Source organism: Zeus faber (assembly GCF_960531495.2).
Source record: "Zeus faber genome assembly, chromosome: 3".
NCBI classification, from domain to species: Eukaryota; Metazoa; Chordata; class Actinopteri; order Zeiformes; family Zeidae; genus Zeus; species Zeus faber.
Window position 1 is genome coordinate 25,596,775 of NC_137190.1, and position 27,500 is coordinate 25,624,274.

Genomic DNA, 27,500 nt, shown 5'->3' on the forward strand with positions numbered 1-27,500 from the left:
TCTCTCTCTCTCTCTCTGCCCAGTAGCGTCTTTATTTCCAGGCAGCGCTGCAGCAAATTGGCCGGCACAGCTCCATTTTCAGCCCCACGATAAGTTTAGGGAATTTTGATCAGCGTTAATTAAACCTTGTTTTTTATAGCCTGTTGCAAGTGCACGGCCCTATCTCACGTCTTCACACCGTTGTTAGTTTGTCATTGTGCCAAAGTCTGAGAGTGTGAAACAAGTGTGTGTGTGTGTGTGTGTGTGTGTGTGTGTGTGTGTGTGTGTGTGTGTGTGTGTGTGTGTGTGTGTGTGTGTGTGTGTGCGTGCATGCGTGCGTGCTTGCGTGCGTGCTTGCGTGCATGCCTGCGTGTGTGCGTGTGTGCTTGCATGTGTGCTTGAGTGTGTGCTTGCGTGCGTGCGTGTGGAAAAAATGGAAGGTCTTAAAGAGGAGCAGCGGTAAGAAGCTTTTCACTTTGAGGTCATTTATGTCTTGTGCTAATCAAGAGACCGCTGCGTCACAGTTTGATCTCAAAACCTGACGATGAGCCTGCGATCATCGGGAACTCCATCAAAGAAACACTTTCTCCAAGTCTCGATTTCACGATGCATCGCGAAGGTGGAAAAAAAACAAACAACTGGGTCATAATTGTGTGTGCGTGTACCCGTGACATGAACCCTCGTGCAAGCATTTCAAACCCTGTTGGCTAACATCAAAGTCTGATGACATTTAAGTTGAAATTCTGCTTTTATGGACAGCGCAATATGCCTGATGTTGCAATATGGCCTTCAAGTTTTAAATAAACCATTTGTCCCCAATCTGCCTCGACCGCCCTCGTCCCTTATGTACTGCAGCTCCAGTTCCAGTGGATGTAACACGGCATGTTGGGAGGAGATAATGCAGGGGATTCATTTTTTACAACATGGTTTAAAAAGAAAGAAAATATTAATAGCTTATCCTCAACAGTACCTTCACATACTGTACCACCATATATCCCCATGCTATAACACCAAAAGACCTAAATGAATGCGGCTTGGAGCTGTATTCATGTGCTAGAGCTGACTTGTCCAGCTGTGTCTATTCAATAAGTCCTGAAGAAATACCTGATCCGAGAACCTGATCGTACAGCCGCGTTCATTTTGCAGCCTATTGCATCACGCATCGAAACACGTCTAAACTGTCCCCGCCGGACAATTTCAAGGTTGAAATCCTGGCTTTGGAGCAGCACAGCATGCATCACAGAGCTAAGGACTTTAATTTATATGACATTACAATTTAACACTTGGGTGATTACATTCTGTATCACACTATTAGAGCACTATTATCAGAGCCGCTGTCGTTTGACGTACAGTAATTCATAGATTTTCTTTTTGTGCAGTGTGCTGTGACTTTATTAGTTCCTACACGTGTCCATACAATCTACAGCTTTTCACTAACGCTTCCTCTTCCACTACAGCACGCTGTAGTGTCCTTGAGCAAGACACTTAACCCCTAATTGCTCCTGATGGCTGCGTCCGTCGGTGTTTGAATAATTGTAAGTCGCTTTGGATAAAAGCGTCTGATAAATGACTAAATGTAATGTAATGTAAAAAATAAAAATGCAATACAAATCAAGCACTACAATTAATTTAGTGCACTATTTAATATTGTCTTTATTTAATAAATTGCACAATTAAAGGCAGGAAATACCTGTCTAATTTCCAACAGTCTGAAAGGGCTTTATCAGCCAATATTTACACGGATGTGGTCGCTCAGCCCTGGTCGCAGATGGACAAGGAATAACTTTTAACAGTTTTTGTGCTGCCTCGTGTTCTATGTGGAGCTTTGTGGCACAAGCATTCCAGAGTTTCCCTGCAGGAAAAAAAAAAGAGTAATTTTGAATAGTGATAATGTTTTGTAAAGACAAGATTTCAGATGAATTCTTAACATGAAATGCAAGGTTCCTCAAGTCTGCCGTGGCTTCTGGGGACACAAGGTCTTTGGTGTGAATTTTGGCACAAAAAATGGATTACCTGAATTGCTATCCAGGCCCTTTTGTGTCTGGCTCTGAATTCAATGCTTTGGCCGGAGCAGAGTAATACTGCAGCAGCTTGACTGTGGCAGGCAGGTGTTGGATGCAATTAAAAAGTGGATGTTGTTAGCATAATCTAATAAAATTGATGTATGCTCTTGACTGGGGTAAAGTTTGCGCCTGAAATCTTCTCTGACAAGGGAACCTTTCATGGTTGTGAATGTTTGGTTAACTACAATATATTAAATGATATTGCCAGGGGGCCCCATTAAGTAGGTTAGAGGAAGGTTATTCTATATGTTGTAATGTCTTGTTGGAGACACTTTCTCATGGCAAGGTAAAAAAGATTTGAAGGGTAAACGGTCATTGTAGAGACTGATAAGCTCATGGTACATAATTAAATTGTTTCCTCATTTTCGATTAAACTACTTGGTCAGAAGTATGTGGATACCTGAACACCACACTCTTTACACTACTCCCGCCGACGCATTGCGCATGGCAACCATAGGCTTGCGTGCAGCTTCTCGGCCATACAAACGAAAGTTCATGAAGCTCACGACGAACAGTTCTTGTGCTGCCGTTGCTCCCAGAGGCAGTTTGGAACTCTGGCGAGTGCCGCGATCGAGGACCGACGAGTCATACGCGCAACGCGCGTCAGCATCCGGCGGTCCTCTTCTGTGAGCTTGTGTGGCGCACTGCTTTGTGGTCGAGCTGTTGTTGCTCCCAGATGTTTCAGGTTCACAATAACGGAACTTACGGTTGACCGAGGCTGGTCTAGAAGGGCAGGAATTTGACAAAACGAATTTGTTGGAAAGGTGGCATCCTATGACCTTGAAAGTCTCTGAGCTCTTTAGTACGACCCATTCTACTGCAGATGTCTATCCAAGGAGATTGCATGGCTGTATGCTTGATTTAATGCGCCTGTTAGTCATGGGTGTAGCTGAAATGGCCAAACCCATTAATCAGAAGGAGTCCGATCAGCAACAACCAACTCTTTGGTGGTAAAATATAAACTGTAAATTATATTGTTTATATTGTAATATATAGTGTGGATATACAATATGTTCAAGTCAATATCTCTCGACTAGTCATACAGTGGTACTTTGAAAAAGAACAAATCGCGAGCACAAAACACAAAAGAGATGCTACCATGCTCAGGTAACCACGTGAAGTGAAGGAGTGAGACGCGGGATGCTGGCGGTGGCGTACCTGAAGCTCGCTCCTCGTAACTCACATTTTTGCTTGCAAATCAATTTTAAAAAATCGACGGAACGAAGGCTCGTAACTCGGAAAACTTGTATGTTAGTGCGCTCGTAAATCAAGGTACCACTGTATATGAATAGATTACGTGAAAGGCCTTCACACAAAAAAGTACTTCAATCACATTCATTTAAATATGTGGAATTGGACAATTCAAGAATCTATCCAATGCAGAAAGAAGTTCATGTGGAGTAATTTTTAGACCTTTTAATTCCACTTAGCTCATCCCAGCCCATCGCTCATTGTATCTTCACAGCCTCTTGTGAATACCCCCACAGGCAACCACCGCCGAAGGGCGGAGGAATTCCCAGCACTTCACAAAAAAATACATGATTTTACTCCTCCTTTTCGCTATTCTACATTCTATAAGTCAAGTCAACTCACAAGTCACACTTTATTTATAGAGCGCATTTCATACCAGGGCAACACAATGTGCTTTACAAAGAAATATAAAAAAGAAAGAGAGAACGTAGTCATCAGCCGGTCATTACAAACGAATGCCCCTGAAACAACAGCAACAACAAAAGCAACAACAAAGACAACAAAAACAACAATAAAAGCGACTCCAACCACAGTGGCAGCAACAGCAACAGAAAACAACAGCAGCAGCAACAGCAGCCACAGAAACAGCAACAATGGCAGCAGCAACATCGACACCAACAGCAACAACAACAGCAGCAACGTACACGCAAAGACGTCACCGGAACCGGAAGTGGTAGCTCTCACCGGAACTGGAAGGGTCATTCAGGTTAGAGATGGTTAAGTCGTGGTATAAGGTTGCGTTAAGTTGAGGTATAAGGCTACGTTAAGTCGAGGTATAAGGTTACGTTAAGTCGAGGTATAAGGCTACGTTAAGTTGAGGTATAAGGCTACGTTAAGTCGAGGTATAAGGTTACGTTAAGTCGAGGTATAAGGTTACGTTAAGTCGAGGTATAAGGTTACGTTAAGTTGAGGTATAAGGCTATGTTAAGTCGAGGTATAAGGTTACGTTAAGTCGAGGTATAAGGCTATGTTAAGTTGAGGTATAAGGCTACGTTAAGTCGAGGTATAAGGTTACGTTAAGTCGAGGTATAAGGTTACGTTAAGTCGAGGTATAAGGTTACGTTAAGTTGAGGTATAAGGCTACGTTAAGTTGAGGTACAAGGCTACGTTAAGTCGAGGTATAAGGTTACGTTAAGTCGAGGTATAAGGTTACGTTAAGTTGAGGTATAAGGCTACGTTAAGTCGAGGTATAAGGTTACGTTAAGTCGAGGTATAAGGCTACGTTAAGTTGAGGTATAAGGTTGCGTTAAGTCGAGGTATAAGGCTACGTTAAGTCGAGGTATAAGGTTACGTTAAGTCGAGGTATAAGGCTACGTTAAGTTGAGGTATAAGGCTACGTTAAGTCGAGGTATAAGGTTACTTTAAGTCGAGGTATAAGGTTACGTTAAGTTGAGGTATAAGGCTACGTTAAGTTGAGGTATAAGGCTACGTTAAGTCGAGGTATAAGGCTACGTTAAGTCGAGGTATAAGGTTACGTTAAGTTGAGGTATAAGGTTACGTTAAGTTGAGGTATAAGGTTACGTTAAGTTCAGGTATAAGGCTACGTTAATTCGAGGTATAAGGTTACGTTAAGTTGAGGTATAAGGTTACGTTAAGTCGAGGTATAAGGCTACGTTAAGTTGAGGTATAAGGCAAGCGAGAGTCAAGTTTAGGTACAAGGTTAGCAGCAGCAACGACAACACCAGTTAAGGTATAAGGTTAGCGGCACCAACAACAGCACCAGCAGCAGCAGCAACGACAACACCAGCAGTGTCAATACCAGCAGCAGACAACAGCAGCCACAAAAACAGCAACAGCAACAGCGCACGAGCGAAGACGTCACCGGGACCGGAAGTGGTAGCTCTCACCGGAGCCAGAAATCTCCTCATCTGTACTGAGTCAACTGTGCAGTGCATGTGCAATCCAGTCATGGTCCTTTCATTAGCGACCCTAAATTTTCAATCAGACCTCAGGAGGGAGATCCTTTTGACTCTCTCTCTCTCCGAAAACACACCCTTCTTACGATCCTCTAAGTGTAATATCACAACGGAAACAACCACGGCAACAGAAAGAGCGGCAACATCAACACCAGCAGCAACAACAGCAAAACCAAAGCAGGAGCAACAACAGCAACGCGCACGCAAAGACCTCACCGGAAGTGGAAGTGGTAGCTCTCACCGGAATAGTCACTCAGGTTAGAGATGTTAGAGATGTTGAGTTGAGGTACAAAGTTAGAGATATTTAAATGAGGGTATACGGTTAGAGATGGTTAAGTTTAGGTATAAGTTTCGGGATTGTTATGTTTAGGTATAATGTTCGAGATGGTTGGGGGAAACTAGCCAATTTACCCCCGGCAGTGTGGGCAGAGGTGATAGCCGGCTTGCAGTAACTGTGGGGCAGCGGGAGACACGGTATCAATATATCAGAGCTTTTATAAACTGAGGAGAGGTTCAACAAACAGCGACACCAAACAGCCTCAGAAAGTCTTGTACGTCTTCACATTGACTTGAACTTTCATCACACCCTGTGGTTTTCTGGATGGGAAAGATGTGTTACTCAATATTTATAGCCACGGTCTCCTCGTCCTTTCTTTTTTTTTATCAGAACCTGCTCCCATTCGGAATACGATAAATATTTACGGCTGTAAAAAATAAAATAAAAAAGACCTAAAATTCCTTCACAATATGAGATCAGGAATATTTGAAATATTTGGAAATTAGAGTTTTGGTGCGAAATGCAGCCATTTAGTTCAACGGTTCAGTGTAAGGAGTCTCAGTCGGGAGTCAACACACGTACACACACATCCAAGGAAATGGATGTATACACAAAAACACTAGAAACTAAACTCTAGAGGGGATAATGGATTGAATTTATAAGTAGATGGAGTGATCGAGTATATACGGTACATGTGGAGGTATATAGAATACATTCTTACATATCACCTGTCCCTGGCAGAGGGCAAAATAATACGCTACCAAAACCTTCCTCAGACAGTTTCACCATAAATAGGTGGAACACAGAGTATTTTTCCCGAGGCCCATTTTGCACAAGCATTGATTCGCCGTCGGTTATTAGCATTGATCCAGTTTTTTTTATGCGCGGCCCTGCTTGAATCCCTCCAGTCTCATCTCCATCCACGCAAGGATCCACCTCTGTGGTGATCAGCGCCAAGCGTGGAATGTTTGTGCTCCGTCACACCCTTAACTGCAATTCCTTTGGCGACAAGGCGCTGTCAATTAGGTGCATCGAGTTCCCTTTTCATCTCCGCGTCAGCAGACCTGGCAGGGGTGCGGGAGCTTGCAGCTTCCATCTGCTCTCCATCTGTAGCGACGGGGGAGGGAGGGAGGGAGGGGGAGAGGGGCGTGGGGGTCCATCGCTGCTACGTGGGTTAACAGTCCTCTGTTAACCCGTTTCTGAATCTGTTTGCTGTATGCAAACACCGGTGCTATGCTGCTACGCCCCCGTACCGACCCCCACTGCCGCGTACGTCCGTTTTTCAAGCCGATCATGAACAGACTCCCGTCCAAAGTTGGCCAAGCCGCCCAAGACGCTCACATTAGGCACAATATCGAAACCGCCCTGGCGTTGGTGATGTCATACATTATGGACTACACCGACGGGCGCTTGACTTGACTGTTAACGTGACTTAAATCGATGACTTTTAAATGATTTATATGAACCTGGAGGGATGAGCCACAACGTCAAGCACCAGCGTGTGATGTCCTTAAAGCCCTGTGAGTGTTCAACTCACGTCCGCCCCTTTTTACATAGATATGCTTCTCAAAAAATGCCTTCCATGTGTTTCTTGGAAGGAAAAATGACCACGTCTCTATAATAACTTCAACCCAGATATATATGAAGAATAGAGCATGTGCCATTTTTTTTACTGTACTATGTACCCTGCAAACAGCTAGGGTAAATCTGATCCTGAAGGGCCCTTTATAAATATTTCAACGGTATCTTGACTGTCAACTGTAATTCCTACCTAATTCAACCATACAGGTGCTCCATGTCAGCTTTTTAGCTATCGTGAGTTATCAATTATTTGTGATTCCCAAGATTAAAGGCCTTTCGGTCCCATCTTTTGGGATCGTCAACCGAATGCACCAAAGCCTCTTATTAACACATGGACATTCATAACAAAACACCTGAATTAACATACAACAAAAACATTGCCACCTATTGGGACTCCAGTAACTCCAGTAGTCTAGTCTTTTTTATTTTAAATATTTAAAAATAAAAAACGAATATGAAACACCAAAAGCAGTGACCTTCCAGTGCAAATCCATTCAGACTGTAATTATTTTAGGGATGAATTGTGAATTCTTATTTGTTCCACCTGCAATTACTCCATGATGTCATTTGCCTGGTTTGTGGAAGTGTCATTGCAATTTCTTCCATTTTTGTTTCTTTCAGTCGGCCGCCTTTTGGTTTGACTGAATTGACTCTGACTTTTTCCACTATCTATTATTTATCATGTATTAGACTCGACTTCTTTCTACTTCCAGGTCCCTCCAGGTCCTACCAGTGTTTGGCACATTTTGGGGATGGCACTGACGCCGTGACTGTGAATGTGACGCAAATACAGTACACCCCAAAAGAACCATGGGCTCATTACGGAAAGTTATGAAAGTGAATTTGAGAAATTTGGGCTCTTTCCTCGCCAGCGATGCTGCCTTTTCAGGGGTTTTGTTTTGCCGAGCTTGTTTTGAAGTCGCCACGTACACAGACAACAGGGAACAGTCGCACAGCTTGGGTTTACAGGCCTTCTCATCTGTCTCCGACCTCTGATGTCCGCACTGATCTTTTACTTCTGACGGCCTCGCAGCCGCGGTGCTCACTTTCAAATGTATGAAATGTATTTTTCTTTTACTTAGGTCTGTCTTAATTCTTCCGTACATTTTTTCACTTTTCCCCTAATTACGGCACTTACTGCAGAGAAACCTAATGACAAGAAGAATGACTGTAATTTGTCATTACATTTGGATGTAATAAGATTTTTCTTTTGGAGTGTGAGAGCAGCACAAAGACAAAACCTTCAGTTTGGGAGAACGGCCTCATCTGCAGAGATCAGACAGGAGAGACTGTGTTACGCCAAGCACTCATCTCTGATTGAATGCTTTTAATCACTTCCCAATGTGCGGAGCGACCTGACCGCTCTTGCTAGAGGAGCTCAATTAACAATGCCTCAGTAGAATCCACTGATCGCATTTTCTTTGAGGTGATTTGAGGTGAAATCGCTGGATTCCACAATCCACATGTTTCGATGCAAATGTTGCAATAAGAAGAATATCAATTAGTTGCATTTCCATCGGTTGGGTTGAAGCAAATTAACCGTCTATGCGATTGTTGTGTTCCAATGCGATAGGGAGACTATCGCAAGATAGGGATGTACTATAATCATTTGGGTTATACATGTGTTATTACACTAATAAACTAACACTATGACAGTGGCATAAAATTAAGAAATTAAATTAATGATAGTTGCACGCCAATTATTGTCACCTAAAATACCATGATCGTGAAAAATTGTGTTAACTGTGCTGGACGCTCGGCATAGAATACCTGTCCTAGATTAGTATTAAAGTTTTGTGAAACGTTCTCTATATGTCCTACTTTTCATTGGTGCGTTGCATGTTGCAACAGCAGAAGACTTTTCCTCCATTATCTATTATGTAAGACAGAAGCGGGAGCGCTGAGAGCAATGATCAACAACAACTGTGTTGGCTGAGAAATTAGAAATGTGCCGGCTCTCCTCACCTGACAGTGAACAGTAAACCTACAGTCCTTTAGTCCACAAGTTAAATCTCTGCCAATAGACACCATGTAAGAAAGCCTAAATGAGGACGACGCAACACGTGAGCAGAGGGAAAATGTCGGAAGAACGGGAGAACGACCGTCACAATTGTGTAGATTAAGCCTGGAATACTAGAGTCAACAAGCCATGAAAAACACAAATACACGGGCCCCTAATCGGCAAAATCACCGGGGCAGAACTCGGGCCAGATTTGTTGTGCTGTTGAGAGCACAACAAAGAGAGGAAGCTTAAACCTAATTCATGAATTAATTTGTAGAAGTCATCGTTTCTGGACGTTAAAACCGTGACAAAAAAAACCCCACTGTGGCGTTGTGTTCATCAGGTCTAACTATTTCTCAACGGCTTATCTGCTCGGGCCGCATTGTTGTGTTGTGTTGTTTTGTCTTGTTTTGCGATGTGATGTGCACACGATGTGCTGGCCTCAGCAAATGCAAAACTGCCTGGGCCTGTTTTCTGGACCAATCCCCTCCCCCTTCCCTCCCCCGATCCATCCCACACAACCCGGCACCCCCATTACTTTGAATCCGCGGACTCCGGGGAAACGGGTGGGAGCGGTGTGGTGGCGTGGAGGGGGGTGGTGGATTTGGGCGTTGTGGGTGGGTGTGTGTGTGTGTGGGGGGCGGGGGTGTAGTGGAGGCAGACAAGCTCTATTGATCTAAGAAATCAAGATGGGGCGGAGGGGGATCCATCCCATTCAGAACTCTGGCAATCTGTTTCAATGACTCCTCCACTGGGTTCTGACCTATATTATGATGACAAGTAAACACAACTTCTAAAGCGAGAAATCTCCAACCCATCCACGTCCTTCTTCTTCTTCTTCTTCTTCTTCTTCTTCTTCTTCTTCTTCTTCTTCTCTCTTACTTGTGTTTTTCCTCCTTTCTGCTCATCCTCTAGAGGGTTCCCAGTCCCCCCCCCCCCCCCCCCCCGGGGGGGGACTCTGCAAGTGCAGAGTTTCTGCTAACAAGATTAATTAATAAATGACAGTAATTGCGAGCCTTATTTTGGTTCGTTCGGGACTGTGAGGCGCTCTTGGCCCTGCTCGTTCCTGGTTCCCCCTCAAAGTGATTAGTGTTTAGTGCAGCATTTTTGTGAATATTTATTTGCGGCTTCCTTTCTGATGCCTTCTCTGGGAAAGCCTGATACTAGGGCTCTTTTCGCCAACGCTAATGGCGATATTACTTCACATCAGGGATTGTTGGGCTTAAGGTAATGGATGAATGAACATATGGATAACTGAATGTAGCTTGGTATCCTAATATAAGTGAAGAGGCCTGTCTGTGTGCGCGCGCATTCACACACAAACAAACACACACACACACACGCAAATACACTTCTTGACTCTTGACACACACACACACACACACACACACACACACACACACACACACAATTACTTCTCACGCAAAGCTTTAAAAGCACCCCCATGACAACATGACAGTTGATGTCAAATTTGATAACTTATTTTGTGTTCTCACCCTGCTTGTCATGTCTAAGCAACTATCTGCATTGAGAAAGAGAGAGCCTTAGACTACACATTCAAAGTAAATAATCATCATAATATTAAAAATAAATATGAATGTGGAAACATTTGCAATAAAGCAGAATTTGAAAACCAGTGTAAAAGTCTGTATGGCATGCAATAAGAACGTGCATGTGAAACAACAATATTATAAAAGGACAATTTCTCCGGAACGTAAGATAAAACTGCAGTCTAATCACATCAAAGCCACACGGGAAAAATCACAGGTTTTCCCCAGTTTTTCCTCTGTGTTTTCTGCTACAAAGCCTCCATTCAAACCCCACTGGCCTCTGTAGTCGGAGTCATTGCTCATCCCTTTGCTGTCATACTCACCGCGGAGCACAATGTATGAAATCTTCCTGGCAGCGGAAGATCAGAAGCGCTTGCAGTGCCTGAAGCTACGGATTTTCACCTGGAAACACTCAGATAGCATTGTGCTCTGCCTGCCTCATCCTGTATTTTCCGAGCACATTCAACCCGCGCCTCGAATCATCACAAAGTAATAAAGTTAATGAACCTCAAAGGCCTTTAAGTCCCTAAAAGGTTCAACATCTAAATTTCATCACGTCACCTTTGCTTGTCTGATATTGTCTACTGAGCTGGATGTACTCAGTGGCGGCGTCTTCCGTTATCATGGAAGACCTCATCCGCTCAGGCCTGTTGGCTATTTTAAACACTTTGTTCCAAAGCACCCTGCACTTTGTTTTTCCTCTGGAGAAAGTCACCTATCGTGCAATAAACAATCCCCAGTCTTGAAGAAACTAGTGCTGTGCCCATTCAAAACATGCCTCTTAGGACGGGGCTGCATTGTAGGAGTGGGTGGTTCGATACCAGAAACATCGATACTACTCGTTTTGAAGATCGATTCTAGCGTCAATAGGATCGATACCAAAAAAGGGATCAGTTTCTATCAATACATTTCCCCACTTCCGCTTGCTTGGTGCCCGTCACGGTGTGGGGAACCAGATCCCTTCCGTACGCACGTTAAGTGAACAGCTGTGCGCAACACCGGCAGAATAACGATCAGCGAAAACGATCCCTGAAAACGATCAACGAAAACGATCCGTGAAAACCATCAGCGAAAAACGATCAGCAAAAACGATCAGCGAAAAAACGATCCGTGAAAACGTTCAATGAAAACGATCCGTGAAAACCATCAGCGAAAACAATCGGCTGCGCCTCCCCGTTCACCATTTCTCCAAGCAAAACTTATAATAGCCGTTTGTTTGGGTGATTCTGGCCCTTGCAATTGATTGAAACCAAATTTCAATCAATGGAAATTTACTACAACTGCACTGTTGGGAACGAGCTGCAGTGCGGACGTAAGTGACTCGGTCGCAGAGCCCTGAAGCCCCGCCGCACTGCTGCTGCACAGAGCTGAGCGGCTCGCTGTTCACTTGTGTATACAAAGTTAATCGATATTACATGTTTCACGTGTCCGAATTGCACCAAATGCGACACTGCATGTCCATGGGTTCCAAGCAATACAACCACCAAGTGTGAAGTAGATCGGATGAACGGTTGTCGAGATAATCAAAGGACATCCATACATCCATACATACATCCATACATACAGACATACATACATACATACATACATACATACATATATACTGTACATTACGCTTGGGCGTTGTTATATGTTGCAGTCCCACAGTCCCACCTAAATATCGCAATGCACAATATTGAAAAAATTCTAACATTAAAAAACATTTTTTATTAAATAAATTCGAAATAATTAAACTATTAACTGAACAATCAGCGACGCTGACGCTGTGGTCTTGCGAGAACTTCTCACGACATCACAGCGCGCTCCGCTCTCCCACCATGTGGCGTGTTCTCTGATCCAACATGGCGGCACACCGCTGAAGATTGATTTACTGTCGCCTTTCCCTTTTGCCTGGGTCCACACCTCTGAACCCGCCCACTCCGTGGGGTTGACCGATTCTTATGAAGATGGAAACGGAGCGTAACGACTTGACAGTTCTGTCTGATATCAGGCTACTTGAGGGATTATGTCAATGCTGCTAGCACCTGGCGGAGCAACGGTTTAGCATGTGACAGACGGACGGAGCGCAATTTCTTTTCCCATTAAAGTAGCCTCCACGCCTTCATATTCTATTTTTGTTATGCTACAAGAAGCCTGTTTCTCAAATGTTACGTTCATCTTTTATTGAGGAATATCCCTTATTGAATATACCCGATTATAAGACGACCCCCCTTTTTCAAGACTAATTTTTGTAAAAAACAAAGAACCACATTTTTTTAAATCAAAAAAATCATTTTATTTGAAAATAATGATAACGCAGCATGCAGACAGATGGACAGATGGACAGATGGACAGACGAATGGACAGACGGACGGATGGAAGGACGGACGGACAGACGGATGGACAGAAAGATGGACGGATGGACAGACAGGCGGGCGGATGGACAGACAGACGGACAGACAGACGGATGGATGACAGACGGACGGACAGACAGGCGGACGGATGGACAGACAGACGGATGGATGGACAGACAGAGAGACGGACAGATGGACAGACGGATGGACAGACAGACGGATGGACAGACGGGGGGAATGATCCTCTAAGTGATACCGAAAATATCTCATATGGTGGCAAATATTGCGATATTCAAAATAATAGAATATCGGCCCAAGCTTAACATACATACATACACACAGAGGTTCCTTCCTTTATTAGTGAGATATTGTTTTGTGTGGCGCAACATCAAGACGTACGAACAGAAGTGCAAAAGTTCACGACAGCAAACTAAATTTACTGGTCTCGTTTGACAGCTCAGTAAGCCCGGCGCCTGTGCGTCGCTCTGCACCTGATAAGGCGTAAGACTCTCTCCGCCCACGTGTGCGTGCTAATATGGGTTCGAGGAATGGCATGCACGCAAATTGATTTGAGTGAGACGGTTTGGAGCTTTGAGTGATGGGGTCACTCGGCTCGTTTTGCCGTCAGTTTGGGACCGTATGGAGGATTGCCACGAGACCTGTCCAAACCAAGAGACTGCAGGACTCCGCTCTAGGGATGCACCGATCACGACTTTTCATGGCCGATTCCAGTTGCCGGTTTCTTACAAGTAAATGGGCCCAGTCCGATTGGGAATTTATTGCCTTTTTTAAAGCCCCAGACAAGAAAGAAAGAAGAAGAAGGGAATATTCAGTCAAATATTCAGTCAAATACGAGGCAATAACTGCATATTAAGCACAACGGGAAAAACCAAGATGCTGCGTACATGTAGCACCAGCAGAGGTTTTTGTTTTAAAATGACGTTGTATAATTTCAAGACTTAAAGAAAAATAAAAAGACACTGGTCTGACTTTAGCCTTGTTTTGGGACAGCACAGCGGCATCACTAGGCGGGTGTGGGCGGTGCGGACCGCAGCGGGAGAGAGGGCAGTGACACCAAAATGACTGTCTATTCAATTTTTGTGCAGTGTTTCAGCAGAAATGTATTGTTTTTTATAAAAAAAGAGTTGCATACGTCCACATGCATCCTCTTCGTGCAGGCACGTGACTGAGCTCTGTCCATGCACCGCTCCGTACTTCCGCTCTCCGGCGTCTGCGTCCCGTCCCCCCCGGTGATGCCACTGGTCTGCGGCAACGAGTGCTGCACCCCGTAGACTTCTGCTGTTTTGTGAAGTTCTATCGCTTAAACTACTTTGCATTTATTCGCATACTTTAGCCTTCGATTTCCGTTGAATCTACTTTTTTAAGTACTCGTTCGTGTTCGGTGCTCCGGAGCGTGAGTTTGTGAAATGTGGGTTTGTGAAGCCCTTTGAGACTGTATTGTGATTCAGGGCTGTATAAATGTACTTGACTTGACTGATGGAAAAAAAATGGTTGAAGTAGAGAAAACAAAAAAAACCCTGTCTAGTAAACAAAAAAACGTCCGGTTGCTGATCGCATGTTACGCCCTTGGGCACACAACTTGACTGTCAAAGTCGTTGGATCGCTGTACTGTTCACACTACTCAACTTTCAGTCTTGTGGTTTGCACACTACATGACTGATCGGTGACACGGGGTCACACATTACAAGATCTTTCACCAGGAGGAATCCCCAATGCGTCTGTCGGGTCTCCAAGCAACGTTTTGTCATGGAAACACACGTGAGAATTGACACCGAAAATGACACAATACCAGGATTTTTTATTTTAATTTTTTTATATTCTTGATCACTGTAAAGAATAAAATCCGAATTCAAATAAGAAATATTTTAAAAACTAAGAGGAGAAAAGTAAAATAGGTATGCTGTGTGTTTCTGGCTGCTGCTTCCGTGCACTGCCGTCTCCCCGCCTCGACTCCTCCCCTCACCCCTGTCCGCTCTCATTGTCTGTAGCTCATTGTGTCACTCCCGACTCGATCCCGATACGACCAGATATTAAACATGCTTGACATGTCACCGGGGTAAGCGCCATGAGCAGTTCATACCACACCCTCCTCGCTTAAGATCGCGCTGTGATTTTCCTCCAATCTGGGGCTTGGCTTGACGAGCTCCAGAACCTTGTCGGCAAGCAGAAAATGTACCCAGAATCACGTGGTCTTAACTCGGCATTGCATTTTAAACGTTGCATGTGCATCTGTACTCCACGTTCTGTGGAACTTATGGAAATGATTAGTGTATCCCAGTCAGCATTTCCCCGTTCAAACACACCTCTCTCTTGAATGTTACATAAATTGAGAGAACGCTATTTATATTGTGTAGTTTTCAATTGCTACGGCCAACCCTTTGTCTTCGTCACCCAGAGGCAACGGTAGAGCTCATTTTGTATGTGTGGTGACATACTAGACATACTAGCAACGGACACGGCCTTGAACTCCCTTTCTCTTCTCTGTCACAGATGAGTCCAGCACAGTTGTGTTGCTGCTGTGGCTCTGGCTCTGTATTTATCAAAAAATAACTGATGCATAATGTGACAAGAAATCAGGGCTATGTAATGTTAGCTATTCATCATGGAACTAACTCATCTGAACCATTTCGATCTTAAGTAATGTTAACATTTGAATTATTTGAATATTATTGCAAAATTAATTTAAAAGGGGAAAAAAATGGATGGGTCGATGGCAAAACAATTTTCTGAAGCCAGACAGAAGCCATAGCAAATTGGTGGCAGAAACGGAGTTCAGCTTGCCGGGCTAATTTTGGTTGACAAGTCAAGTGGCGCCAAACCTGTCCAGGCCTTAATGACGCTGTCTATTTAAGATGCCAAAATGTACCTGCTCTGTCTGCTTTTGCTATTGCAGAAACCCATGTTGTATCCACACATTTTGTGACATCGCCCTGCCTTTGTTCTCCTTCATCGTGTCTGGCTTGGTCAGTGACAGTCTTGTTAACGGATAATACTGATCATGAAGTCTTTACTGACAGTCCAACCCTGGAAACCACAGCGGCAGGCGGTCTGGTCCCTCTCTGACCTCTGACCACTCTGTCTCTCTGATCGCACTTACTGTATGAACTGGCACGTCTCCCGAAATAGTGGAAAAGCGGTTTGCCCACAATTTCCGTGATACGAGGCGTCGGTCACAGCAACCCATAACTTTTTTTTTTCCTGGCCGGGGAAGCGACCTCAATTAGTCCAGAGTCAGACGCCATGCTGCCAAGTCATCATCAAAAGGCTGTGCTACAACACTAAAATTACTTAAACTACAACAACCTGGAAAGGCTCCAGCCACACCAACGGGAAAAAGAAAATCCGAGGACGACGCCGGCCGAACCTCACTGCGGGAAATGAAGACCTTCGTAATCGACTTGAACTATCCACCTTCTCGCTCGCATCAGAAGTCCTCCATGTCAGCATCAGTTCAGCCCCATCCTCTTGTCACGACAAAAATAAACCCTTTCAACCGCCGCCGCTGCTATGTTTGGTATCTGGACTGCACCAAACGGGCGGACACGCACATAATTCCAGGTAAGTCGGCGATGATCCAAATTCACTGTCGCATCATTTATTGTGGCTTACTACGCTCACAGAGATGTTCTTCTTATAAATGGCAACTATACATCAGCTATGCCATGTGGAGGATCCCTTTTCTCTGGAAACCATATGGTAAATCGCTCAGCTAAAGCTGCCATGTCAATTTGACCAGAGGCTAATTGGTCTGTAGTCAGTTTCTTCTTAATCAATAGACATTTCACTGGTCACAAAGGTCTATCCTGTACCTGAGCAGTTCTTGTGCCATGCCGATAAAGTGCAACCTCTCACCAAACTGACAGAAAACAGTTCAGAGAGAGGCGCCTTTATTCCCACACTGCACCGATTTCCCCTTCCTTCTCTCGCACTTCTCATCTCTCCCTCAACTCGCTTGATCAGGTTAGAACTTCACCTTGGCCTCTTTTTTATCTTTTTTTCACCGAACAGCTTGAAACCTCCAGTCCTTGAGTCCTTGAGTGTTTCTCCTACGTTGCCCTCGTCTGCAATACCGCCCTTCACCCACGTCCTCTGAGCCGCTGCCCACCGCTGTTAAAGGCGAGTCTCTGCGACGAGAACCTGCTTCCTTGCATGCGAATGCTCCGCGTGAGCCGCGGTCTCCCCTCCTATCGGTGCACGGCTCATTCCCTCTGCGCGGGAGCTGCCGCCGCTGTGCGCTGACAACCGCAACTACCCTGAAAATCACTGGCTGCTGATCTGTGCCGCCGAACAACCTATATATTCATCTCATCTGAAAGACATTTTGCATGCTCAAAGGCTCATTAGTTCCAGCGCCGTACAACGGTCGCTCTCACTAAATGGTGCTTGCGACTGTTTTGCATAAAGCAGGTGGATGCTGCAGAAGCTTTGCAAGCTTCCGATAGTAAAAGGCACGTGGACCTCAATTCAGTCACTGTTCTGCTTGATAAACTCAGCACAGCAGTGCATACAACTCTGCCACAGATAGTTCGGCCTCACATACAGTAGTCCATCCCAGTAAAACCACAAAGCTGTGTGTGTGCGCGCGTCGGGCTTCACTAACTAATATCCACATGGAAAACAATCCATATACACAGACACCAAACATATAAACTCATGAATTCTTGATTCCCACATTGGTTATTTTGTCCGAATTGTAGCTGTGGTGTGTGGCGCAGCCCTAGCCTGGGAACCAGACGAGACCAGACGGCGGTAGAAGCCACGTGGTTGTTATGACACACTGTAGGCTTAGTGTTACGTTCCAGGCTACTGTTTTGGCCAAAACGTACCCCATTGAACTGGCAATGGAGCAAAAGACACAACCCAACACTTCTCCCTCCGCACCCACTCTCTCTCTCTCTCTCTCTCTCTCTCTCTCCGTCTCGCCACACACACAACCACGCACCAGATTGTGCGCGCACCTTCCCTCTAGTGTTGCGTCATTCGCGAACGATTGGCTCAAAAGAACAAATCTTTTTTTGTGAGCAAAAAAGGCATTTTAAGTTTTTTCAAAGCACTGCACTCTCACCACCTTTCATAGTTTATAGTGCACTGGTGAAAACTGCAATTGTGAAGAAAACGGGTGTGGCTGAGGCCGTCTCCGACCCTTTCACTGCGAGGGAACGGTGCACGTTCGGCGGAGTGAACGTGAGCCCTGAATGATAAGATGCTGAGTGGCTCAAGCCCACCCTGCTCCCTCTTCCTCCCTCTCATGTCTTCAAGTCGCGAAGTTGGAAGTAGCACCAACTTTTATATAGTAATGAATAGTCGGATCCTTATCCAACTAGCTTCTCAGCTCACTGGCTCATCCTTCACGAACGGCCTTTTTCTCGGTTCACGTGTTAGTGAGCAGAACTGACCATGCGAACGATTGGGGGAACAAATCTTTTGAACTAATCTTTTTAATTAACTGATTGTAATGGTTCAGTTCACTGAAAAGAAATGCTTTGCCCATCACTAATTCCCTCTCGCAGGACTTGTGAACAGTAAAACACATTATAACTGACAACAATCCTCTAACGCGAGACTCATTACAATATTAATTATACTGTGTATTACTATATCAGAATCACAATACATTAGATATTATTATATCTCAATGCCATAAAATAACATAAATACTCGGGATTCCTTTGATGAAATATATGTATTTGAATGTAAGCAATGCCACTTTCATGGAATTGGCTTATTTAATTTATAATGGAAAATGAATGTCTACATTAAGCAAATGTTAAGAACCATATCAGATTGCATCATATCGCATCACACCAAGTAAAATCTCACTGAATCATTCTATGTTAAAATGTATCGTCCCTGAATCGTATCGTAGCCGGTGTATCTAGATTATAGGACTTATCGGATAGTATTATGAGGGAGAGATGCACACCCGTACCCGTTTCTTCTAGTCTCTATATTCTAGTCTTAACGTTGTCTTGCAGTGTCGCAACGTCCTTGTTTGAATAATTTTGTTCTTGTGCCCTTCACTCATTAGACTGGAAAGTAGAGCTCATAGTCTTTGTCATGGCAACAGTGTCCGCACAGATTTTTTTTTTCCCCCTAAGTGTTAAACTCATCAGTGCTGCGCCGTCCTTTTTTATTGACCTGGTAATATGCCTGTTTGATTATCCGTGGTGGCCGCGGCGCTGTATTTTCCTGAAGGAGATCGTCAATGTGTATATCTCATTGCATTTCACCATAATAGCTTAAGTGACACTGTCAACCAACCACCAATTTCTACTTGGCTTCATTCTGATGAGCTGAACCAGAGGAGCGGGAATAATTAATTCAACTTGACATCATTAATCATGCACGATATGTTCAGAGGTACACACTCAACAGTGAGCGACACATCGCGAGGGTCAAGGCCTGAAAATGAATTGTTCAATTTCCGCCAGCAATGCTTTTTTTTTTTTTTTTTTTAATTGAGGCAAAAATAAATAAATCTCTGTAGTCGATTGAATGTAATGTAGAAATGTTGAAGAAATGTATTCAACAGCTTTAAAACTCATCATTTTTTTTAAATAAACCTCAAATACGGAGCAAGGGGCCGAGTGCTGGTGAAGTTGAACGCATAAGGGAATGTACTTATTATGGGAATGTAAAGTAGCACGTGGCTTGTGGAAGTGATGTGGCCTACAGCAGGCTAGCAAATATCCATATGTGCGCTAATTAACTGCGCTTGTTCCGCCCAAACCGATCATAGACTAATACAATGGAAAAAAAAACTACATCAAAACATAACTTCGTCCAAATTGGGGTTTCACTGAGCCGACTGCTGTACGAGGTGTGAAACGGTCAGGAAATTGCTTTATTATCTGTGAAAATGCAACAGTCTGAAACTGGCGCACACATTTTTTAATTTAACTAAAATTGTAATTACTTTTTAGATGCTATCTATGGTTGAGGAGCACTTCCCTTTTAATTTATTGGCCATGTCAGTTGTCACGCACATACAGCTGGAAACACATCCACACACACACACACACACACACACACACACACACACATACACACACACACACACACACACACACACACAGCACATACAGCTGGAAACCCACCCACACACACCCACACACCCACAGACACACACACACACACACACACACACACACACACACACACACACACACACACACACACACGCCTGTATAGTGCCTCCCCCTAATCAGAAACACATTGGACCTCCTTGACAGTGGTTTACAGCTAATAGAGGATGGTGGGGAGGTCAACATTCCCTCGGGGACAATAAATCCAGGCAGCCAGGTCGCATTTTAGTGGTCAAGGTCTCTTTCCTTTACTAATGACAAAAAAGGAAAAACCACAAGAACAACAAGAACAAAGCAAAGCAAGGAGGATGAAGGATGGAGAGGGGGCCAAAAGAAAAGTGTACCAAGGACAGATACTGATCTTTTGATTTGCACCACAGCGGTCACACTTGACAGGCTTTGAAGAGTGATTGGGAGGAATCCGATTCTAGGCTATGAGTGTGAAATCGACACAGACGCACCTCAACCAAAGCTCCTTCTGGTAAACAGTGTCAACCAGGGAGAAAATGAGGCTTCTGGTGGAGGAGCCAATCATTGGCAGGCAAGAGGTTGACATGTTAGATGATACCAAATAACACACAAGTAAACACAATAAATATATATAAAAGTCAATAAACACAAGTCAACTCTAAATCTCAACACACTGGAGCTCATTGCAAATAATAAAGTACACCCACACTAGAATATCAGAAACAGCACAACCTGACACCCACATACCAGGCTTCATAAACCCAATCTAAATGCAAGATCTCCCTCTTGCTCTCTCTCTCTCTGCAATTTCTTGCATCTCTCTCAATCTCTTGATTTTCAAGCCTACACAAGTCGTCGCAGAAACATAAACAGAAACAGAAACAGGAGCGGCTCGTCCAAAAATAAAACCCCAAAATAAAAAAGGGTCAAAACAAATGCTTATCCTCATAAAATCTACCTCGAACCTTTCGAACAGACACTCAGACATACGCCCACAGACACATAGGAACACATACATATGCACACGCTCACAGCGAATTTCAAAATTTGCACTCACCCAGAAGAGGAGATTGAAGAAGACCATCCCATAGCGCAGGCCCATCATGCAACCTTCAGCCATCCTGCAGCGGCGCAGCTCTAAAAGGAATATGAAGGAGAGGTCCAGGTAAAACACAACATACTTCTTGCCCTGGGCGTAGCGCCCGTTTGATGACTGCGGACCTTTCGCCGTGTGGAAGCCAAAAGCGAATGGGGGCCGCTTGTACTCAAACTCTCCACTGTAGCGGTGGAAGCCAGAGGAAAACGGCGGCGTGCCAGGCTTGCTGTCCAGAGACGGACTGCGCCTGTACGGGGTCTCGTCCGTGCTTGAGCGTCTCATGGTGAACGCTGGGATGCAAAACAGCTTTTAAGAGTGTCCCTCAAAGTCCAACTAAATATAGTCCTGGGCGGTGCCGCGGGGGGCCAAAAGTTTGAACCTCAGAGGTGTTTCAGCTCAAAGGTGACCGTGGGCCCCTGGTCTTGACCTCGAGGCACCGTCAGATGTTCAGCTCCTTCGGCTTCTACGGCTCTTTCGGATCCTTCGGCTCCTTCGGCTCCTTCGGCTCCTTCAGTTTAAGACAAGGTAAAGTCCGAGCTCTTCAGACGGGTCATCACAAAACCTTCGTCCTTTCCGTAATCCCACATGAGCGCTTCATTAAGCTACAGATTTTCCATAATCCCGGAACACCTGTGCGACAGTGTATATAGGAGGGAGTCGTGACACAGACACACACACACACACCCACATCCACATGTCCCCGATTTGCTCGCCCTAATCCCTAAAACTCGGGTGTCATGCTCAACGACGCGAAAGGAGGTTTTTTTTGTGAGAGTCCAATCACACCGGCTAATTTGGGGACGTTAAATCCGAGCTTCGGGGTCCGAGCCGCTTTAAAGGACGCAGGGAGATCGTGCCCGGTTTCACAAGACTCAGCCAGCGCCCCCTCAGCCCCCCCCCCCCCCCCCCCCCGCCCCCTCCCCCCCAAAAAAATCCTCCGTTCACAAGACTCGCACACGCACCGAAACTCAACTCAGGAGTCGAGCGTGAGTTTCCATCAATTCCCGGGTGGCTCAGCGTCGCCGCGCTTTCACCGACGAGCGCGAGAAGTGAGAGGAAACCGAACGAGGGCTGCACGTCACGCAGGAGCCACGGGACGGTGACACGAGCATCAAGGAACAAATGAAGAGCGATCAAGGCGCGAAGCAGCCGAAATCAAAGCTTTCCCCCGGCTTGCAAAGCGACGTCTCGGCGGCGACTTTCCCCCGGCACTTCATCGCCCCCCGCCCGACCGCGCCAGCATCCCCCCGGACCCCCTCCTCCTCCCTGTCCTGGCTGGTCCTTCGTCGTCTCAAAGTCTCCAGGGAATACTTCCACGTCGCCACCTGCACACTCGTCTCCCCTCTCTCTCTCTCTCTCTCTCTCTCTCGCTCTCTCTGTCGTCCTGCTCCTCACTCTTTCCGGCCGCTCGTCTCCCCGTGCTGCGCTGACGGCGTGCAATGAGTGTCCGGCCCCATTCCGCTCGGCGCGGCAAAGTGTTCGCGCGCTCGCCGCCTCCTCTCGTCCTCCTCCCCTCTCACCTTCCCTCCTTTTTTCTCTCCTCCCTCCCTGTTCTAGGTGGCCGGAAAGAAGATCAAAGTGTTCGCCAGAGTCACGGTCGAGCAAAACAAAGAAAGGAAGAGAGGGGGTGTGGGGGGGGGGTGGGAGAGGGGGTGGGAAAAAAGCCAAGACAGCAAGACACTTTCCTCAGAGAAGCTCAAGAAAGACTGCAGTGTTTGAACGATCGTCCAGCCTGGCTTCCAGGAGCTCACTCAATCCCCCTCCCTTCCCTCTCTCCACCTCTCTCTCTCTCTCTGTCTCTCTCTCTCGCCTGCTCGCTCGCTCTATCTCTCTCTCCCTCTCTCCACCTCTCTCTCTCCCTCTCTCTCTCTCACTCTCGCCTGCTCGCTCTCTCTCTCTCTCTCTCTCTCTCTCTCTCTCTCTCTCTTACTCACACACCATGGGCTCACATTCTTTCCCTCTCTTTTTAATTATCTCAATCAGTTTCCCCCTCTGCCTCTCAAGATGTGGTGCTCCCTTCCTGAAAACGTGCTATCGCATACATCCATCCCGCCTCGGTAACTGTCTCCAGAACCTGACAGCGCAAGTGGCTGGGGCAGTCATTTATCTTTTGGCCACACCCTACTACGCAGCACAGCCAATCGGCGTCCGGCAGCCCATCCTCCCGCATGTACACACAAATGTTGTCCAACTGTCTGCCAGATACACTCAGATGCACACCAACACACACACGCGTGTGCGCGCACACACACACTCACACACACACACACACACACACACACACACACATACACACACACACACAAACCTGGCGCGTAGCACCGTACCAGTGCAGCTACCTTCACTTGCAGCAGCACTTCTCTCTCTCTCTCTCTCTCTCTCTCTCTCTCTCCTTCTCTCTCCCCCTCTCTCTCTCTCGGACTCATTCTAAATTCTGAGGTTGTTCGTGCACACAAGCCGGCCTTCCCTTGGCACGGTTTGCCTTGAAAATGTTGCTCTTTCTGTCCCCGCGGACGGGGCATGAAACGCCCGTTGGCCCGCGCCACGCGGGATCCCGTGTCGGCATTAACATACTGGGAAGTTTCACTCTGACATTTATAAATGCCAGCATGTTTGCCTGAACCGGGCGGCCATCTGGGTCAGTGACTATGAATTCATTTGAAGCCTTTACAAAGCACGGATTATACAGACCTATTATTTATGGATGCGTTGCCCAATTTCTATTTTTATCTTGCAATGGTTTGCGCCTGTTCAGGTTTTTTCTTAATGGAATAGAATAACAGTATTGTTTTCACGAATGTAAAAATGTTTGCACAGGTTGCACGGAGAGTGTGAAATCCGTACCATGAGTCACAGTTCGGAGGTCAGGCAGAATCGAGGTGAGAATGCCTGTTAAGTTCCAATTCACTCTCTAAATTGAATTACGGCGACAAACAGGCTGCAGAGACAATACCTTGTGGACAGTCGTGGCATGCGTAATCTACAGCCCTCTTCGGCCGACGGTGTAAGTGGTGTACCCGCCTGACAGTGACGCCTGCGGTGGCTGGGCGGCTAATTTACGATTCCAGGCGAGTGTGAGACGGTATGCCCCCTTTTCCAGGCCATCGCAAAGTAAAATGACAATTACATGAAACGAACAGAGAAGGTGAGAGCAGAGCAAGGCGCCCAACATCACCCCAGTCACATTAGCATATAACTGCGGCATTGCAGATTCAGAGAGAGATGAATAAACATCAGATCCTGTAAAGCCATATGTCTGCCCTCAAGAGAGGATTCAACCTCAGGAGAACCGCAGCGCAATATGGCCAGCTGGAAAAGCTGGGTTCAGAAAGTGAAATTCCACTCTTCGTTTTCGAATCAACCATGTGGTGCTGCACGTCAACATCAAGCCAGAGGTCCAAGTGCTGAGTGGAATCCACTGGATCAGCTTGTGGCTGGAGCAAACACATGGCAGGAACTTTTACTTTCCGGGAATTTTCCCCCTCTGGTGAGGTCCCATTCTTCTTCTCCATGGAGACTTGTAGATCGGAATAAAAGACAACTGCATCCAACATGATTTTTTTTGTCATTTGTTTGAGTGCTGAGGTTTAACTTTCCTCATTATTCGAAATAAAGGGGAACACAGGGAAATAAAATCTGTAAATTGATAATGCAATTATTGGTATCGCGCAGCGAAATGTAAGTTTGATTTAATTACTTATTTTCATGCGTGACTGAGTGGGATTTTTTTGAACTACAATTGATTAAATATCTCTACAACTTCAACATGAGTCATTTTGTGAAATTAAATTTATTTTTAATTAAATTTAAAGACTATAATAAACAATAATCTGCCAAGCTAAATACTGTTAATTTAAAGTTCATTATTAACATAGGATATGAGAAAATGTTATTTATTTTTATAACTTTTGAAAGTTGAATCACAAATATTACAGAATACATGCAGCATAGATGAATAACACCATTAATCACACCAACGTATGTTCCCTCTAAAACAAATGAACTGTTGAATTAAGCGACATCATAAAGAGGAGGTGCCATTATGATATTATTAGATCCTATTGTTTTTGTGCATGAAGAATTGACATCCGTGGTATATGAATGTCATGGACCCACAGACATGATGAATAAAATTTGGATTCGGGGCAGTGCCGACATTCTGTCTTCCGAGCTTAATTTAAATCGGTCCATCTTTGTAGCAGAAGATAGTAAAAAACGCTGCGTCCCTCAACTCCGCAACTGTCACGTGACAACCGTGTATAATCCCTTCACGCATGTGCAAAATTTTTTATTACCAGAACATAATTGGATTAAACAAAGGACAGCATATTAGATGTCATAAACATATAGGCTTCTGAGGAGAGCTTCAGAATTTACAGAGATTACATAGATATCAATGTATACAATCTTCCTGAATTGTAATGAGTTGTAACAATAACCATAAGCACAATCTTCACTTAAAACACACTCCCCAATAAAAGACCAAAAAGAGAGAGGGAGAATGACCACCAACGTCAGATTTGTTAAAAAAATATCACCTACGTGTGTATTCCATTACAAACGAATTATTTGGTTGTATGTCATCTAGGTGCAAATACGCCTTGAACATCATCACCTCACACATGTCACACCGACTAGCCTGGACCCTGTGCATTGCTGCCTGCAAATAATATAATATTTATTAATATATATTATTTATTACTGATAACTTAATGTTTAATTGTTTGTTTGATGCCGTTTGTCAAGCATAATCTATCCACCCCGTCACTGATAACAGTGTTGTAGAATTTACAGAACAGATTTGGCAGAAATGGAATATAATCTTCATAAGTATGTTCTAATTTGTGCATAATCCCAGGAAAATTAAGAATCATTGTGTTGGCGTTTTTATCTACATAGGGAGCGGGTACGCTTCACGGAGGCTGCCATGTTGCGCCGCTATGTTTTTTCTACAGTATCCCAGAACGGACAAACCACACAGTTGCTCTTGAGAGGGCCTTTTGTTCCACTGAATTATACACACTGCACCTTTAAATTAATTCTTTGTGATATTTATAAAATAAAAACATATATACTGTGAATACAGCCTTTTTAGGATGAAATTTTCCATGTAAATATAATTAATCCAACCTTCGACGTAACCACACTCTTAAAACTGTAACGCTGGCAATCTCCTCATATACAGTGATTTGCTCCATGTTTCCCCGTTACTTACTCAATTACTGCATGAGGGCCATCGAGAGACGAGTTGCACTGAAGTAAAATCCCCTGACTAACCCAAGAGCATTATAATGCGATAATATGTGCATTCATCTGTTGTGTTTTAACAGTTCATCATGAGCAACATTTGGATTCATCTATGGATTTTGGCCTGGTCCCAAATGCCACTGGTATTGACCACTCCATTCCGTTTCCATTTAGCATTAAGACACTAACAGATGATTCTTTCAGCTTTAAATATTAAATATTACAATTTCCATTGAAGTCTATCAAGAAGGGAAGCTGTAATCCCCATCCATCCAACACCTTCACAATTGCGTTTCATCCTCTATTGAAAAACGCAATTTCATCTCGGCCCGGTGCTCCGCCTTCCCTTAAGCTTGCTGGTAAAAAGAAAAAAAGCTCGATCATTATCTTCCGGGCATTATATAGTTCAAATCAAAGTGTAATTAGTACTCGCTTTCTAAACATAACGACACGGAGAGAATCACTTGAGTAACCCCTTCCATTTTGGTTATCTGAGCTGCCGTGTGCATACCAACTCCGTTTAAAAAAGACTAAATTAAAAGACGGCACAGCCGGCTAGATTCTTAAGCAGTGTAAAATCAGAATACTCTAAAAAGAATAACGTGCAATAATGTACGGAACGTATTGGGCTAGTCCTTGAAAGGTCTGGAAATTCCCCTTTGCAGAAAATGATTTCTCAGTCAGAGGCTTCTTTCATTGACTTGATGAAAGGAGCAAATTTCAGCATTGAGAGGCGACGAGGCGGCGGAAATGAAAAGCTCAGGATGGCCCACCACCCAGAATCTCACAAGGATCACAGCGTATTATATGGTGGTGGGGAGGGATCTCTACATTAAGAGATATACTGAGGATACGACTACTCCTTATAATATTGACTCCAGCTGCAGCTAAGCCACGTAGAAAATAGGCCTTCGGCTCATCCTTGTACGTAGGATTATTTAGGTTGTGGAGTGCATCACTACGACCAAAACCACGCTGTCTTTATTTGTTTTGTTTGGAGCAGAGAGCGATCGCTCCCTCTACTTTGTTTGGGAGAGAGAGAGACACGCACACACACATGCACACGCAGAATATCTCACTGATCATTCAACCAGTGGGTTGCATTATATATTATATGTCCCTAAACACA

The 27,500-nt window shown here is 44.7% G+C and overlaps 1 protein-coding gene across 2 annotated transcripts in view; it reads right to left on the bottom strand.

The window, feature by feature from the left end:
* The window catches only part of tspan4a (tetraspanin 4a), a gene marked incomplete at its 5' end in the record, with an annotated part of 110,263 nt that overhangs the window by 70,409 nt on the left and 12,354 nt on the right, over positions 1-27,500 (bottom strand). Inside the window, one exon of one of the 2 annotated variants that reach the window (XM_079998205.1) lies at positions 21,086-21,165. In XM_079998205.1, the coding sequence (XP_079854331.1) occupies positions 21,086-21,148 (63 nt within the window). Of the gene's footprint in view, positions 1-21,085; positions 21,407-27,500 lie in introns of those variants that run through there. The other variant, XM_079998204.1, reaches the window with a different exon arrangement.